This window comes from Cannabis sativa, chromosome 9 (genome assembly GCF_029168945.1).
Source record: "Cannabis sativa cultivar Pink pepper isolate KNU-18-1 chromosome 9, ASM2916894v1, whole genome shotgun sequence".
NCBI lineage: Eukaryota > Viridiplantae > Streptophyta > Magnoliopsida > Rosales > Cannabaceae > Cannabis > Cannabis sativa.
The window spans coordinates 45288159-45305617 of NC_083609.1; the positions used below are offsets into that span (position 1 = coordinate 45288159).

At 31.0% G+C, this 17459-nt stretch overlaps 1 protein-coding gene across 1 annotated transcript; it reads right to left on the reverse strand.

Annotated features, from left to right (window-relative positions):
* Positions 1-13712: 13712 nt before the first annotated feature.
* Positions 13713-15673, reverse strand: LOC115712109 (protein PIN-LIKES 2). The gene has a single exon (XM_030640344.2). It carries the CDS (start codon positions 15167-15169, stop codon positions 13802-13804), a length of 1368 nt encoding a protein of 455 aa, XP_030496204.1. The 5' UTR covers positions 15170-15673; the 3' UTR covers positions 13713-13801.
* Between the last annotated feature and the right edge of the window lie 1786 nt (positions 15674-17459).

The following is a 17459-nucleotide window of genomic DNA, read 5'->3' on the forward strand; positions in this document are numbered from 1 at the left end:
GTTATAACATCTTGATCAAACCTTTTTTATGAAGAAGTGATCAAATAACTATAATTTTTGATTTAAAACCTATCTGACGGGAAAGGAAAATCAAAAGTTATAACTCACGTATAAAACTGAATACTAACGATTCTCGCGAGCTAGGAAAGTGCTAAACGAGGCATCGCGATGCCTTGATAAAAGTACTTGAATCTAGAAAATGGATAGATAATATAACTATTCATACGAGTAAATTAAAAATATACAAAGTGATAAAATCATTAAAGTATATTTAAGTTTGCTTAAGGCATATTATAACTGCTATAGCAAGGCAGAATTGACAACTGCTCGAAAATCAAAAAGTTTGGTAGATCACTAACTACTTAAATAGGAAGATCACGAGCAATGGAAAAACCCAAACGTACTGTACATTTCATCAAAATATAGTTGTTTACATTGTGAAAAAAAAACGCAAGCAAACACAATTGTATTAAGTTCGAGTGAAAATAGTATAAGGCACTTAAGATAAGAAAAAACCCAATTTGGGTTACAAACTTGTCTTTACAAAAATTCCACTAGGGGCAAACCATTAAGTCATCTTCCTAAACAAATGATGAGAGGGGAAGTCGATAAACTCGAGAAAGACTGTCTTCATATAGCTTGAGAAAGACCGTCTACACATAGCTTAGAGAAACACCGGCTACATGTGGCTTAAGAAAGATTGGCTACATGTAGAGAGCCCAGGTCTCTGCACAGACCTCATTCTCCTCATCAAAAGATCCCATTTCTTGCAGCCGAGATCCTATTCCCAGACTCAGGAAATTCCTCGATACTAGAAAGAGATTGGCGCAAAGGTCTTTTGGTGCAGGTTTGGGTCTTGGGTTGGCTGGATTCTCTGATAGAAACCACGTCAACTTTCTTCTGGGATTCCTTGTCAGCCTGAGGAGGACCTCTAAGATCGCTCACAAGATTTATGTCCATTCCTGTGGAGACAAAGAGAAAAAGGGGGGTCAGTAAAAAAAATATAATAATCCGACTCAAACCACCATTCACAAGGAATAACACTTACCCTCAAGGATCACTTATGAGGATCGCCCATAACGGGCTACGGGGTTCCCCTGGTTTGGATTGGTTGGAAGCTCCTCAACCTTGGAATCCATTGTTTCCGGTTCCAATTGAGGTTTGAAGTTCTTGGGAACGAATGGAAAATGGTTGGTGCATCCTGGTATTATGAGTTTGGGAGGGTAAACTCCTGAACTTAGATAGGGCATTTTGGTAAGAAAGAGATAATCCATTCTCAAAATGGATCTCGCCAAAAAGCCAGAAGTTTGTGAAAAATGGCAAGCTTGAGCCGCCCTTTATACACAAAGTCCAGTGAAGAAAAGTCCAAGGATTGGGAAATATGACGGTTGGAAGTAGGGCAGAATATGAAGAGACAATTCATAATTACCCTCAAAACCGTACAACCGACATAATCAAAGTATGCGTCTTTCCAAAAAGGATTATGACAAAAATGCCCTCTGTAATTATTAAAAAAATACTTTTTTACTAAAAAAGAACTATTTGAGGGATAATTTTTATACCCAAAATTCGGCTGCCATTTCAGTGGAGAACATGTGTCAAGATAAAGGGAATATGGATCGATGCAATCACTTTTTATGGAATAACTCATTAATTACGTAAGTATCAGAGTATATTTGTAACCTGCTGGTTGTAAGGTCTTAGGCGAGGAATCAATATAAAAACTGGCGCTCAGTATATTAGCGAGAAACCATATGTCGCTGAATGCGAATAGCGAGGCATCAAGGATAGTACACATAGGAAGACGAAAGTGACACATATCAATTGCGAAAGTCCTTAGTGTATAATATACAAAATAAGTGTAACAGTCGGATTAGCTCGAGACCAAGTAAGCGAGGTGCCTGTCTCGCTATGGGAAGGCTTCCTATAATTTCATCCAGTTACGTCAGCGAGGCTTACAACCCTGGCGAGTCAGAGGCTAACATTCAAATAGGCTTTGAAGAACTCTTTGTAAATAAGAACCGCGATCGTCACAAGACATGCATCGTCGACCTCGGAAGGAAAAATGGCCCCAGCTCGCTATTGAGATCACTGGAACCAAGCTTCTGTCGAGACATCTCCAGATACAACAATTAAAGACGTGTTTAATACACAATTATTTTGACCCAGTAAAAGCAGGAAAATCAAAGCTATATGATTTTCAAATCATAACCGCATTTACACTACGTGATATGTAATCAAACGTCGTGATTTTAGGAGATGATCGTTGTAAACAGATTACAATCAACTTTGTAATCAATTGCTCACTATGTAATTATAAATAGTGACAAACAAGATCAAAAAATGGACGAAAAAACTCATACATGAGAGGCCTTGAAAAACAATCAGAAATCTGAATAAGATTGACTGGTGGACTATGCAGAATTTTAACTGCAAAACCACGTAAAAAACCCTGTTTTCATACTTTTACTTGTATAGCTTTTATTTTTTCTATGTGAAATCATTACTGTGAGGCTCAAATTTGGTTAACGAAAATCTGCGTTAACAATTGGTAACGTTTTTCACTTATCGTCTTTTATTTAATTTTTATTAAAATTATGAGTAAAAAATTTAAATAACCGCTCTCAAAGTACAATTTATTTTCTAGTAATTTTATGAGTTGTAAATAAAACTGCCTTCTGTTATAAAATAATATAACATAATATAGAATAGATGAGAGGAAATAAGAAGATGAAGAGAGAAAGAGAAAGTGAATGAGAATTTCTGAGTTTTTTATTCCAATGGGGTGAACCCCTATTTATACAAATACAAGAGTGAGATATTAAGAAACTAAGAAAAAGGGAAACTAAGAAAAAGAGGAATGTTGATTACAATTAATGGTAATAAATAAAAGATTTGGACATCCACATAATTATTAATATTTAGAACACTCCCCCTTGGATGTCCATAATAACTGCCTTATTAAAAATCTTGCTGAAAACTTGATCAAAGGAAAAAGAGTATAGTGTAAACTAACTCCCCCTCATTTAGGCATTTGTGGAGATCTTCTAATCGACGAATTTCGATCTTATCTGCCGTCTTCTCAAATGTTGATGTTGGTAATAATTTTGTGAATAAGTTTACAAGATTGACACTTGATTAACTATGTTGAACACCAATATGTATTTTCTTGAAGCGTATAAAGAAGAATTTCGTGAAATGTGTTCTAACTCTATCAACTTCAATGTACCATCCTTTTAGTTGAGCGATGCAAGCAGTATTATCCATAGAGAATTGCTTGGGTTGATACTTCTTTATTGAGTGCAATTCATATGTTTCCCAAATATGCTATGTCAATGATCTCACTCACACACATTCTCTACTTTCTTCATAAAATGCAAGTATGTTAACATGATTTATAGTTGCCTCGTTAAAAACCTTGCCAGAAAAACCCAGTGGGACAAAATCTGAGCTAGGAAAAAAAAGTACAATATATATTTCATATTCATAATTATTTGCAAGTTGCCTCGTTAAAAACCTTGCCAGGAAAACCCAGTGGGACAAAACCTGAACTAAGGGAAAAAGAGTGCAACATAAATATGTCTCCCCCTCATGCACATATGATCCATAATTCTTTTAGTGACAATAAATCTCATAGGATTATTGTTATCACTTTTAAAATATCACCATATATCATCTTTGATCATATATTTTCTATAACTCTTTCAGAGTATGTATGGACTTCTAAATTATAGATGAGGGGTTCGTGGAACATTAGTCTTTATCCAACTAATTGTATCATTCATGTGTGTACACAAATTTGTTCATACGAAAATTTAAAATTTCAAGTAGATATGAACATAACACATTAATGATAATATAAATTTTCATTTGTGACAATGATGGTACTCCAAAACCATATATTTGTTCCATCTTGTTGTATGATCTTAATTTCCATATCAAATGATCATATATCTATAATTCTTGATACATATGAAGTACTTCAGGAATTCAATACTAATGAACAAACTTTATACATTTAATATTTCTCGATGTACAAAAGAAATAAAGTTTGTTTTGCAATTAATCAAAAACTCTTCAAGAGTCTATCACCACGTATAATTTACGTATTTATACTGCATAGACAATCATACGTATTTTTCAAACAATAATTTACTTACATGTCTATATTTCATACAAAGATCTTTGTCATATAGTGCGCGCGACTTAGAATTTATATTACTTAAGACATGTATTAAATTCTTCTAGAATTTTTAGATAAGGCTTATTTCAAATTCTCACTATATTAGGAGCTCCAAATAAATAATCTTTTGTTGCAACATTTATGTGACGCTTATAAATCCTCATAAAATATATTCCAGACTATAATCAAATCATGATTATATTTTCTCAATATTTAAGCCTTACTTCAATCAATCTCATGTCTATGCAAACTTTGTACAATAATTCATTATGTACAAATACATATATGCAAAATTCTCATTAGAAATATTTATTTACACACCTTACATGTCTTACTTCACTTTATGCGAGTAAACTTGCCTGGACTTCGTCTTAATATTTTGGCCAAAAATAAAATGTATGTCGATGATTCTCGATAAATCTAATACCATGATCCTTGCTATCTCATGTTAGTTTATTGTATATGCACACATTCAATATTTATTGTCGACAAAAATTTCAATAAAATGATAATTTTCTCCCATATTGACATAACTTATAGAGATCTCTTTAAATTACATATTTTCAAATATGTTTATCATTTATAGGTACCTATATAGAATCACTTCAGGGATTCAATTATGATCAAATGTGTTATGTCTAACTTCTTTTGGGAGTCTCTTCAAGTACCGTTTTTATCACGATTATCATTTTAATACTTTATAACATTAAGGTATCTCCATGAGTACCTCTAGATTTAACAACTTCAGGGCAAATCAAATGAACATTTACTAATAATTTCTATATTGTTCATTTACGCTTCAGGCGTTTTCAACTCATTCTAACTCAACTTTGAATAATATTGATTTGCAGTTGGTATATATCATTTTGAACTATATCGTTCTTATATACTTTGTGCAAGGATCATTTTTCAAAAATTATCATCGATCCCAACTGCTTCTCTCCCCCTGATCGAGAGAATTTTTAAAAATTGTGATATCTAATAATATTAATATACCTGTAGGGATTTCAATATATCACAATGAATCAATATTTATTTAAACTCATATATACTATATGACATTGAACTTCAGGTTCAATAAACTTCAGTTTCAAGTTCAATCCTTATGAACTTAATTCATTTCTAAGAATGAGTCATACGTGTATAATTAGAAATACATTAATTTACACATTTTGTAAATGCATGATCATATAATCTTATCACATCGATAAGAAACTATGCAATAAAAATATAACAATGGCTCAAGATTGTTAAAGAAATATAATTTAAATATTTTCTATGTGCAAATATATGCACATTCTTCTTTTGAGCCTTATAAATTAACAATGAGAAGAATCTTCTGGTTCTTCAACAAAATTTAGTCAAATCCTTTGACAATTTATTGCATATGATTTATCATGTCAAAATAATTCAATTAATGAACTTCAGGTTCACTATAATTTGTATTTCAATGAAACTTTCAAAGGTAATGTAAATTCATTACAACATAATCATTATAAGTTTCATTTTTATATACACAAATAATATAATTATATTATTCTCCAAAACATATACACTCTTCAGGAGTCACTATTATGTTTATCAAATTTTATATTTCTTCGGGAATCACTATCATCAATTCAATGATGTGTATAATTTAAAGATACATGACAACTTCATCATGTTATTGTAATGGTCAAATAGATATAACCATAATATATCATTTATTTTTTCTGGTATCTTTTTAACAAGTCTAATTTATTAATAGACTATTCATCAGTCTAATTATCATGACTTGACATATTATATATTTAAATGTACAACAAGTACATATAATAAGTTATTTATTATCACTTTCATAACTAGATAAAAGTTATACATCTAGGTACATACAAAGATATTTTACTACTCAAAGTAGCAATTGTATGTAAGACTTCTTCAGGAGGCTTTTCAAACAATCATTTTGTGATTTTTTATCACTTTGATTATATTGGATCACTAACAAATATTAGTAAATTATATATCCACTTTTGGGAATATGCAAACTGAATTATATAGTGACTATATATATACATATCATGTACCAACAATAGTTTGAAACTATTGATTTCAAGAAATAATAAAATATGTATAGATTAATTTGCTTCTGGCATTACTAATATATGTGAAATCTATATTCTTTGAAATAGAATTTCATGTCTATTCATTCTCTTTAGGTAATGATATTTAAATATTCTAAATGTACAATAAGTTTGTACAATTCACATTCTATTAAATAATCAAGTATACTTTTATCTTGATTATAAGTGTGGCCGTACTACAAGTACGCGACTACTATTATTCAATTCAACACATGATATATAGATTTCATGCACTTTGATTGTGTGTGGTATCTCATCTTTTGGTTGTTTCTAATTTCTTCTGGAAATATTTGAGTAGCAAACAATGTCATTGATTATTTAAAATCATTACATTCACTTCGGGGAATGACGTTGAACAAGTAGAACATTATTATAAATTTCTTAAAAATTTATTACTTGTTCATATATAAAAAGAAATTACTCAGCAATTTCTTTAACAATATTTCCAAGAATATATGAATACAATTTTTGCATAATCTCCAAGATGTATACAAAATTTGATCTTTAATATATGTCACATGCAATAATTTTCAACATTGCAAGTAATAACAATGTATAATAACATGACTAATACAAACAATCTTTAAAAGTAGTTGACTTCAATTCGTATCATTCTCTGCAGGGAATGATGAACAATAAATACATGTCTCATGTATTTAAATAACATTAGTCATGCTCACTGTTATTCTTATACTTTGATATTTCAATGCAATTTTCTTAACATTCTTTTTAGGTATTCAAAACCCACTATAAAATTGCATCAATAATAATCATTCTTAATGATTCTTTAGTTGTATTCACATAAATACAATTTTTTTTTTTGACAAATATAAAACATTTACTTCACGAAATGTTTGTCAAAATCTATATCGATATTAGATTACTTTTCATTGTCCTCAAAGAATACAAGAACATATATATAAATATGTATTCATCTCCTTCATTATATATTCATCAACTATATAATGAATATTACGTTTGCATAATCTTCAGGATATATGCAAGATTTTATTGAGGACGCATAATCATCAGGATATATGCAATATTTTATCGAGGATGCATAATCTTCAGGATATATGCAATATTTTATCGATGATGCATAATCTTTAAGATATATGCAATATTTTATCGAGGATACATAATCTTCACGATATATGTATAATTTATATAGATTTTCTCTATCATATCATAGGCAAACATATATTGTAAATATTATGAATGATAAGGACATAATATATATATATATATGAAATCAATAATAAATATATAAAAACATATACATACATATATAATATATAGATATATAGATAAAAAGAAAAAAGAAAACAAAATATTCTTAAAATTATTTCAGTCAGATAAGTATATATATAAATATATATTTAGTGTATCGTGACTTTGAAACAATTCAAGAACTTTAACAAAATACTTATATTGGGACTTGGGCAGAGACTCATGCTTGAAGCTTGAGCAGAGACTCGTGCTGATAACGTGTTATAAAATAATATAACATAATATAGAATAGATGAGAAGAAATAAGAAGATAAAGAGAGAAAGAGAAAGTGAATGGGAATTTCTGAGTTGTTTATTCCAATGGGGTGAACCCCTATTTATACAAATACAAGAGTGAGATATTAAGAAACTAAGAAAAAAAGAAATGTTGATTACAATTAATGGTAATAAATAAAAAATTTAAACATCCACATAATTATTAATATTTATAACACCTTCTACTTTTTATTCTCTAAATTGTTTTTGGGGAGAATGGGTTTGCATCAAAAGAGACTTATCTTGCTGATTGGGGCTTTTTCTCGTAGGATGCCACGTGTTGCTGGACATTCTTGTGTTATTATAGTACGTACTAATAATATCATAACATTTGTGTGGCAATAATTTTATATTCTCATTAAATCTGAAAATTATTGATGAATACGATGGATTAACCACCAAAATAATTATGACCCTACAATCAGTTTTTTTTTTCCATTATTTTTAAAAAATAAAATAATGACTTACCCTAATTCATTAAGCCATAACATTTGACAATGTGAATTTTTTTCCAAAATAACTCACTAAATAAAAATTAATAAAATTTTAAAAGTAAATAAAAAATATAAAAAAAATTAAAATAAAATTCATAAAAGGCGACATGTGACTGCCTTATATTTTTGTTTCTTTATATAGATATATAAATATAGATTTATAATAAGTTAGAATTTAAGATGAAGGTGTATGAATTTTATCTCAAAATTAATTAATTATGAGATAATTAACTTATGTATCTAATATATGGTATTACTTTTTTATACATTAGTGATGGGACTAATACATTTTCTTCACATTTAGACTTAAAAAATGTAAGTATATCGAATGACTTTTAAGAGACTACAAAATTGAATGTGATATTTAAGAGAATAGCACAAGGTCAAATCAAAAAATTTGTAGGTGTACACATTAAGAAATTTGTAATTTTTTTTTTAAAAATAGGTCAAAAACTTTAACACTAAAAACTGATACACATTGACCAAAAGATTCTAAATAGAGGTCAAAAGTGAAGATAGCAATAATTTTTTAATTGTTCATGTTAAAATTCAAATTAAGGTGTGTGATATTCTATCTCAAAACTAATTGATCTTATATATATGGAGAAGGTTCTAATGGTTACATTAAATATATAACCATGATGGTTACATTTATTTTTAATCGTTGGATCATTATTAGACGGTTATGATTAATTTAAAAATTTACTAAAAATAACTAATAAATTACCTACAACTTGATATTAACCTGATTTAATTTATTTCTTTATAATAGAAAATTATAAATATTAATTTCTAAAAAAGTTTTATTAAATACTTTAATTAAAAAATAGAAATTTACCTATCAGTGACCTATTATAACAAGTTATAAAAAAAGTTACATTTTTATTGTAACGATTGAATACTCACCCATATATATATCTTTAATATATTAAAAGTGTCTATCTAACGGTAATTCTTGGTTTAACGATTCCTTCTTTTTTTTAACGCCAATGACTATCCTTTTTATTTTTTAAACGGATCTCTTCTAACGCCGTTAACCTATTAATCTTATTAAAGAAAAAGTTAAAACAAATTTAAAAAACCAATCGACGAACGACTCTAAGGTGAGTTCGGAGGTCAATCGTTTTGAGTCGACTTTTGAAGAATTTTACTCTCCCAATCCCAATCTGAACGACTCTAAGGTGAGGTTTGTGATGAAGAAGTGTCGGAGGTCAATCGAATGTGGCTTCACGGTTGGAGTCGACTATTGAAGAATTTCACTCTCCCAATCCCAATCTGAACGACTCTAAGGCCAGCTTTGTGACGAAGAAGATAAAAACTTAAGCTTTCTTAATTCTTTTCATGGTGAGAGCTTGAATAGAGGCCCAATTGGGGAAAATCGTTTCTGGGTTATTGTTTTTTTTTAAAAGATTTGTGTTTTGGGGTCAGAGATTTGTCGGGGGTTTTGAAGGGTTTGATTTCAATGTTAGTTCAAGATAGAGTAGGGCCTAAGTCTTCCAAGCAGACCCAGATCAAGAGTTTGCCCACTCATCACCATCCCGGTAGATTATCCGAACCTAAAAACCTAGATTTCTCAACATGGGTATCTGAGAATCTCTATAAAGTCGTTCATGTTTTTGTTCTGATCAGTACTGTTGGCGCTGTCTTCTTTCTCCGGAATGTCGGTGACACCGCGGCGCTTCTCTGCTTCGAGAATCATGTTGAAGCCTTGGAGAAGATCGAATTCCCCAAAGTGAATTGGAATCTTCATTAAACTTGCTTCTTGTATTTGGGAATAAGTGAATTCTCCTTTAATATTGTTTTTTTATGTTAGTCTTATGAACTTGTCACATAATTCTCTTGAAGTTGAAATAATCTACTCACATTTAGGATGACCATCTTCATTCCAGATTATGATAAAAACTCTTAAGATTAAGATTATAATAAATGATCTTGCATTTTCATATCCACACAAGCAGTTGTGTGTAGTTACTTGCGGGGAGGATAGGGTCATTAAGGTTTGTTTTATTAATGTTTGATGTGATTGGTGATGCATGATGCAATTATTAAGCATTCAAGCTTGTGCAGGTCTGGGATGCAGCTACTGGGGCTAAGCAGTATACTTTTGAGGGTCATGAATCAATTGTATATTCTGTGTGTCCACATTACAAGGAAAATATTCAGGTGGTTTTCTTTGCATTTATCATATTTGCTTTTGCGTCACTGAATTTACAAGGGAAAAGACAACCCTCTTAAGCAGTGCATTAGTGCATTGAAGGCAAAAGATTAGATTTGTTGTTTTTTTTTACTTTAAATAAAATAGATAAAATATTCTGTATTTTTATTTCATTAAATGAAGCAAAACAAATTTCAGCTTCTCAGTCTGTTAACGGAAGTACTATATATAGAGTTAGTATTATTTGTTCATTTGCATATATTACAGTTTTTGACACCTGAATTTTACTCAAGTTTCTATCTCGATTTTTGTCACCACAACCTGGGTTGCCATAAGTTGCTTACTAGGCCATCAATTTCAAAAAATTTGCATTAATATATGAGTGAAGTTAACTTTGCATTCTGTTTCAATCCACGTATTAATGATATGTTTTAAATCAATGGGTCTATTTACATGGTGTTAATACTTTGAAGGATTAATTTCTATACACTGATGCTCTAATATTAAGCGTAGGTTCTTTCTAGCACTCGTAAATGTTTGTTGGATTTTGTCAAAGAAGAGAACTTGAGGAAGTCTGCTGAGAATTGTAGCAGTTCTCATAGGCAGTTTGAGAGTAAAGTCTCACAGTTTAAGCAAATGTTTAACGAGATACACCGCAAGATGGATGATGTTTTCTCTAGGCGGGCTTCTCCTCCTATCAGGAACTTGGAACAGATGGTCAAAGATCACCAGCGGTTTATCAACGAACAAAAGAGCATAATGCAGTCTTTGAGGTTAGCTTTCCTTTTCTTTTCAACCATTTTTCTATTTGTTGTTTTTCAGCTGCCATTTGAGATTTCTGAGGTTTTGCAACAAAAGTCAGCTCCATTTGGTAATTTGTTGGTTTCTATTGGTTGGTACTTTCATTTAGCATTGGTTGGTACATGGCATCTTTAATTAGACATATGATTTATATATTGGCAGTTTTAGCTGTACAAAGGAGACAAGTACAATATTTAATTAAGGTTCGATCTTATGCCCAAAGCCTATGTCTGATATTTACCTAAGTATTCATTGCGTAAACATATTGGAGGATATTATAATAAAATCCTATAATCTTTGGAGATTTGGAGAGTATAGGGCATGAAGGTATACTGGAATTTCACAAGGTGTGAAGCAAGTATTTATTAGGAAAACTATTAATGGCATCTCAATTGCTTTTGTTCTTTTCTCCTTAACACTTGAGGCATACAATATAGGGAGTGAGAAATGGTGGTGGGGACACCTTGCAGAATTGCAGCTTGCCTCATATCTTGTGGCATGAAAATTTCAATATGAATTTCATGCTTAAGTCAAATATCAGTGATAACAACTTTCTCTTAGAAAAAGCAGAAATTTTGAAGCATTAACAGGCATTAAAGGAGTATTAAATGTAGCTACCGTTAATAGTCTTGAACAGATTTTATCCAGAGACTTGTTATTGTTTTGACTTAGTTTCTATTTCCAGTCACTGCTTTTGTTAAGTAATAAGGACTATAGGGTCAACTTCGCCATATCTTTGGAGGCTGCATCTTTTAATTATGTAATGTTATTATTTCACATGTATTCCTTGTCTTTTACTTTTTTATTTCTTTTAATTGAAATTTAATTTGATTTCTTTTCCCTGATGCAAAACTCATGTGACAAGGGAACTTAAAAGAAGCTCACATTCGGAAGAAGAGTGGCATGGTTATAAGATAGATGACAAAAAATGCCCCTATCAGTGAGGAAGACCCACCTTTGCTTGAAGGAGGTGGAAAGATTGAGGTATGGTCGGCACTTCATTGCCTTGAAAGAAAATCTCATATCATATAACAATTACTATGGCTGTTAATATCAATGTCTTTTGATTTATTTTTTTTTTAAAAAAAAAAAAGAATTTGCAAGGTATGGCGTATCAATGGCAGTGCCAAAACTCCATTGTCCAAAGAAGATATTGGTAAATTTTATAGAGGAGATTGCTACATCGTTCTTTATACTTATCACTCAGGTGATAGGAAAGAAGATTACTTTTTGTGCTATTAGTTTGGAAAGGATAGCGTTGAGGCAAGCAACATACATACTTTCCTATTTTGAGAATTAAATATAAGGAAAGTTTAATTTAGTATATTATTATACATAATTTCTGTGTACATAGAAATCAAGTTTATGCATTATCAACCGTGGGTTATGGTAATTTTTGTTACAAAGCAAAGATCATTCACATAAAAATGGGCTACTAAGAGCTTATTTTAAAATAACTTTAGGTATATTTGGGAATGTTTTACATTTTGGTATGTTTTAGAATGAGACTCAGGTAGTTAGCTCATTGCATAGCTACAATTGCTGCAAACAATTCTGAACAATTATTTTCTATAAAAATAAAAAAACTAAACTTTAAATAAAACTAATATTTACGTGCATTCACACGTAACTTTTAACTAGTATATATATATAAGAGAATATTTCTAATATAGAAAGAGAGACTACTAAATTTATTAAATGATTGGAAAGAGGGAAACTAAAACCTCTCAACTTACATTATCTTTTATTTAAAGGCCAACGAATATGAAGGATTATGCAGAAACGTGAGATAAAGAGTACTAAGGGTATTTCAATCTGATAGCCTCTTAATCATGTAATTTGAGATAAAGAGTACTAAACGGGAGATAAAGAGTACTAAGAAAAAAAAGGATGTTGGTTGGATTTGAAGTGGTGACCAAGAGAAATGTTAATTATGAATTTGATGGTGAATTTCACAATGATAATTAAGTGATGAAGTTGAAAAGATTATGCATAAATACCCCTGAACATTATTAATTTATTTTTATGTATTTTAAATTTTATTTCATTTCTATTTCTATTTCTATTCTCATTTTTTTTTTAGCCAAACCCCATTCTAGTACTTGAAATATATTCTTAAAACCAAAATTTATGAAAGAGGTTGGTCTTCCTCCCCGAGCTACTAACCACTTCTGGACTCTTATGGACATCATTGTGTGTTCCTACGACAAATGACTGGGAAAATAAGATTTAAGCAAAATATGGGATGATGAGGGTCAGGCAAAATTGCTCTCAAAACTAAATAGATAGAAACACTAAAAAGACTGAAGAAGGAAGAAAGCCCAATTAATCAAAATCGTATAGAACTATCACAGAATCGAACTGTTGACTATTAACAACAATATATTTCAAACAAAATGACTATACAAAGATAATAAGTGAATTTTGCATGCTTTCTATTATCATTATTCATTCATGGGATGAAAGTGAGCCAAGCAAGAGAATTTCGGTGTATTTATGTAGCTTAGGAAGAAGAAAGAAAAAACTTAAAATAGAGAATTATGTACAGTGAAAAAGAGAAGACAGCAACAACATGCTGCCAAAACAAAACTGCAGAAGCCTCTTTGACTGCATAGCCTCTCAGGCTAGCAATGGCTCCCAAGAGTATGGCACTTGGTGTTGTGTATTGCAGCAACAGAACAAACCTGTACAGTTGATCGCCGGGGATCAAGAAATTGAATCGATCGGCGCAAGAGACTATTCCAATTCCGAGCAGTGGAAGAACAAAAAGCCTTGCAACAACAATACCAATTGTGGTTCTCATTCCCAGATCAGATCTGTTTGGACCCTCAGCAAGCATTCCTCCAAGAACAAGCATAGCCGATGGCACCATTGCCTCAGCCAGAATATCCAAACTGTCTGTTAGTATAGAGAATAGAGAATCCTTGTTGTAAATCACAGCCTGTGCTGTTGGAAACATTCCAATAACAATGGCCAATAAGGAAGCAATTGTTGGGGGCTGAAGTATGTGAGAAATTGGTGTTCTTTCCACAACAATTCTTATTCTCCTGACAATGCTTGGCTCAGCCAAACACCGAATTGAAACCTTTCCCTCAGTATCAAATTTCGGAACAGTTACTTCCGCTTCCCCAGAGATATTGTTGTTATTGAAAACTCTGGCAATCAATGGAGTTTTGCAGTGTTCTGTCTCCCTATCTTCCATTCCTGGCCATTCAGCCTCCACAAGAAGTGTGCTACTCAGATCATTAACAGCTATTTCCTCAATACCTTCACTTAATTCCTCAATCTCAGACCCTCCTTCTTCATCCACAATTTCATAGAACTCTAATGGAGGTTCCATCATGTGATAAACAAGAGTGTATACAAGAAAAACAGCAACCCATTGAGAAAATGCGACATAAGCCACGCCAGAACTATGACAATGAGGACCAAAAATGTTATCTTTACTATGACATACGGATGTAATCACAGCAAGAGGAAGATTACCCGTGTTACCAAACCCGGTCATGATGACGGTGAACCGAAAGTACTGCGCCGGAGGCCGACATATGAGTGCTACAAGTAAGCCTAGTATGCAGCCAGTGACTGTGCTTATAATCACGTTTACAGGAATGAACCACCATTGAATTATGTGATTGAGATTAATGGAAGGACCAAGATTTGTGAAGATCAAGCATGGTAAGAAGAGAGCAAACACAAGCTTACTTAGAAGTTTAAGAGTTGCTTTTGGGATGAGTTGAATCTTTGGTTGAGAGAGAACTAAGCCAAAGATGGATAGAGATAAGAACTTCAATAAAGGCAAAACGGCACTCAAAATATCTGCATCAGATTTCACCTTTTCTCTCATTAATGAACTCGTGAAAATCTCCATCTCTATCTCTTTTCCTTTCAGAGGATTTTTCACAGTAGAGGAATAGGGGTAACGTTTTTCATGTGGCTGAGTTTTGTTATGAGAGAAAATAGTTTTGAGGTGTAAGATGTGGAAGTAGATGGACAAAACAAAACAGATCAAAGAGCTTGACAATGACTTGCTTTGCCAAGAACATTGTTTATTTTATTATTTGATTATATGGTGAGTGATGATGGTGATGGTACTTTTTTTAAACATAATTTTGATAACCTTACCATTAATAGCAATTAACTTTTTCCAGTACTAGAGCTAATAGATGTTTTTAAAACATTCTTCCCTTACCAAAAAAAAAAACATTCTTGGGTGAAATAGCTTGTTTTGCTCTATTATTTGACTACAATCATATAGATAGAAGACCCCTGCATAGTTAATATTGATAGATTTCTTAGAGATGCATAATTTATTTACATGTCTTTGTGTACTTTGACTTTCATTAGCAAATAAAACAAATGCTGAGAAAGATTAGTTTTTGTTTTGTTTTGTTTTGTTTTGGGAAAGAAAAGCTCATTCTTGCTATATGTTGTATGTCTTCTAATTAAAATTACTATTTGGTAGAGTTATAATTAAACTGTTAATACAGGTCTGATGGCAATAAACAAAGCAGGGAAGGTTTGACTTCTCAGTACTGTTTTGTTCAAAGACTATTTACAGCCTTCAATTAAATCATATTTCATATTTATATATTATCTCTCTTCAACATAACATACATCATCGAAGACCCACCAAAACATGAAAGCCAAGATCTTGCATAACCTCGTGGATAAGCTCACTAATTTGGAATTTTCCTTGATAGGTATCTAAAGGAGTTGGAATTGAACAGTACCGATTCATATGTATACCCCCCAAAAAAATCTCTATTGATTCATGTTAGAATTTAAAATGAAGTAACATGTGGTTATATCTCAAACTTGAGAGAAATAGTATATACATTTTATATGGTACTATAATCTCTTACATTAATAATGAACGTGAATTTTGAAAGAATTTTACAAGGTCAAATTAAGAAATTTGTAAATTTTTTAGAAATAATTAAAGATCTGAGCAGTAACTGACACAATTAGTCGATAGGTCCCAAATGTGTGAATGGTAATTAAGGTATATAGAATGTAAGAGAAGTAGCTTATATATCTTATGTATTTCTACAATAGCAATGTGAGACTATTATCAATACACCCTCCTCACTTAGACTTAGAAAGTGTGGGTATAATGAACAACCTTCAAGGGACCACAACTTCGAATGTGACATTTGAAAAAATCTCATAAGACTAAATTGGAAAATTTATGAGTGTATACGTCGAGAAATTTGTGATTTTTTTTTAAATTGATCAAAGACCCCAATAGTAGAAATTGGCACACATTGGCCGAAAGGTCTTAAATAAAGGTCAAAGGCAGAGATAGCGGAATTTTTTTATTACTATTTATTTTGATACCATGTTAAAATATAAGATAAAGTGAGAGTATAATTAAGTGCAAAGAGTATATATAAGATACGAGACGAACACAACGCCCAAGACTCTTACAAATTAAGATAATAGAAGAATATTTATATATTAAGCTATTTAATGCTATTACTTAATGAGATTGTTATTAGAAAATGCAGATACTTTTTTAAATTTCTCAATTGAGAATAATTATTTATATGTTAAAAGCTATTATTAAAAGTAATAATAATATATTTAATTCATCTTTTAAACTAATTGACAATGAGATGAGTAGTCATACATCTTATATATGGTATTATATTTCCACACATTATTAATGTGGAACTATTAATAATAGATCCTCTTTATATTTGGGCCTAAAAAAGTGTGGGTATAATAAACAACCGTTAAGGGACCACAACTTCGAATGTGACATTTGAAAAAATTCCACAAGGTTAAATTGGAAAATTTATGAGTGTATATGTCGAGAAAATTGTGAATTTTTTTGAAATTGATCAAAGACACCAAAAATAGAAGTTGGCACACATTGGCCGAAGGGTCTTAAATAAAGGTCAAAGGCAGAAATAGCGGAATTTTTTATTATTATTATTTATTTCGATACCATGTTAAAATTTAAGATAAAGTGAAAGTATCATAAAGTGCAAAGAATATATATAAAATACGAGACAAACACAATACGCAAGGCTCTAATACAAATTAGGATAATAAAAGAATATTTATAAATTAAGCTATTTAATGCTATTACTTAATGAGATTGTTATATAATGATACTTTTTAAATTTTTCAATAATATTGATTGAGAATAATTA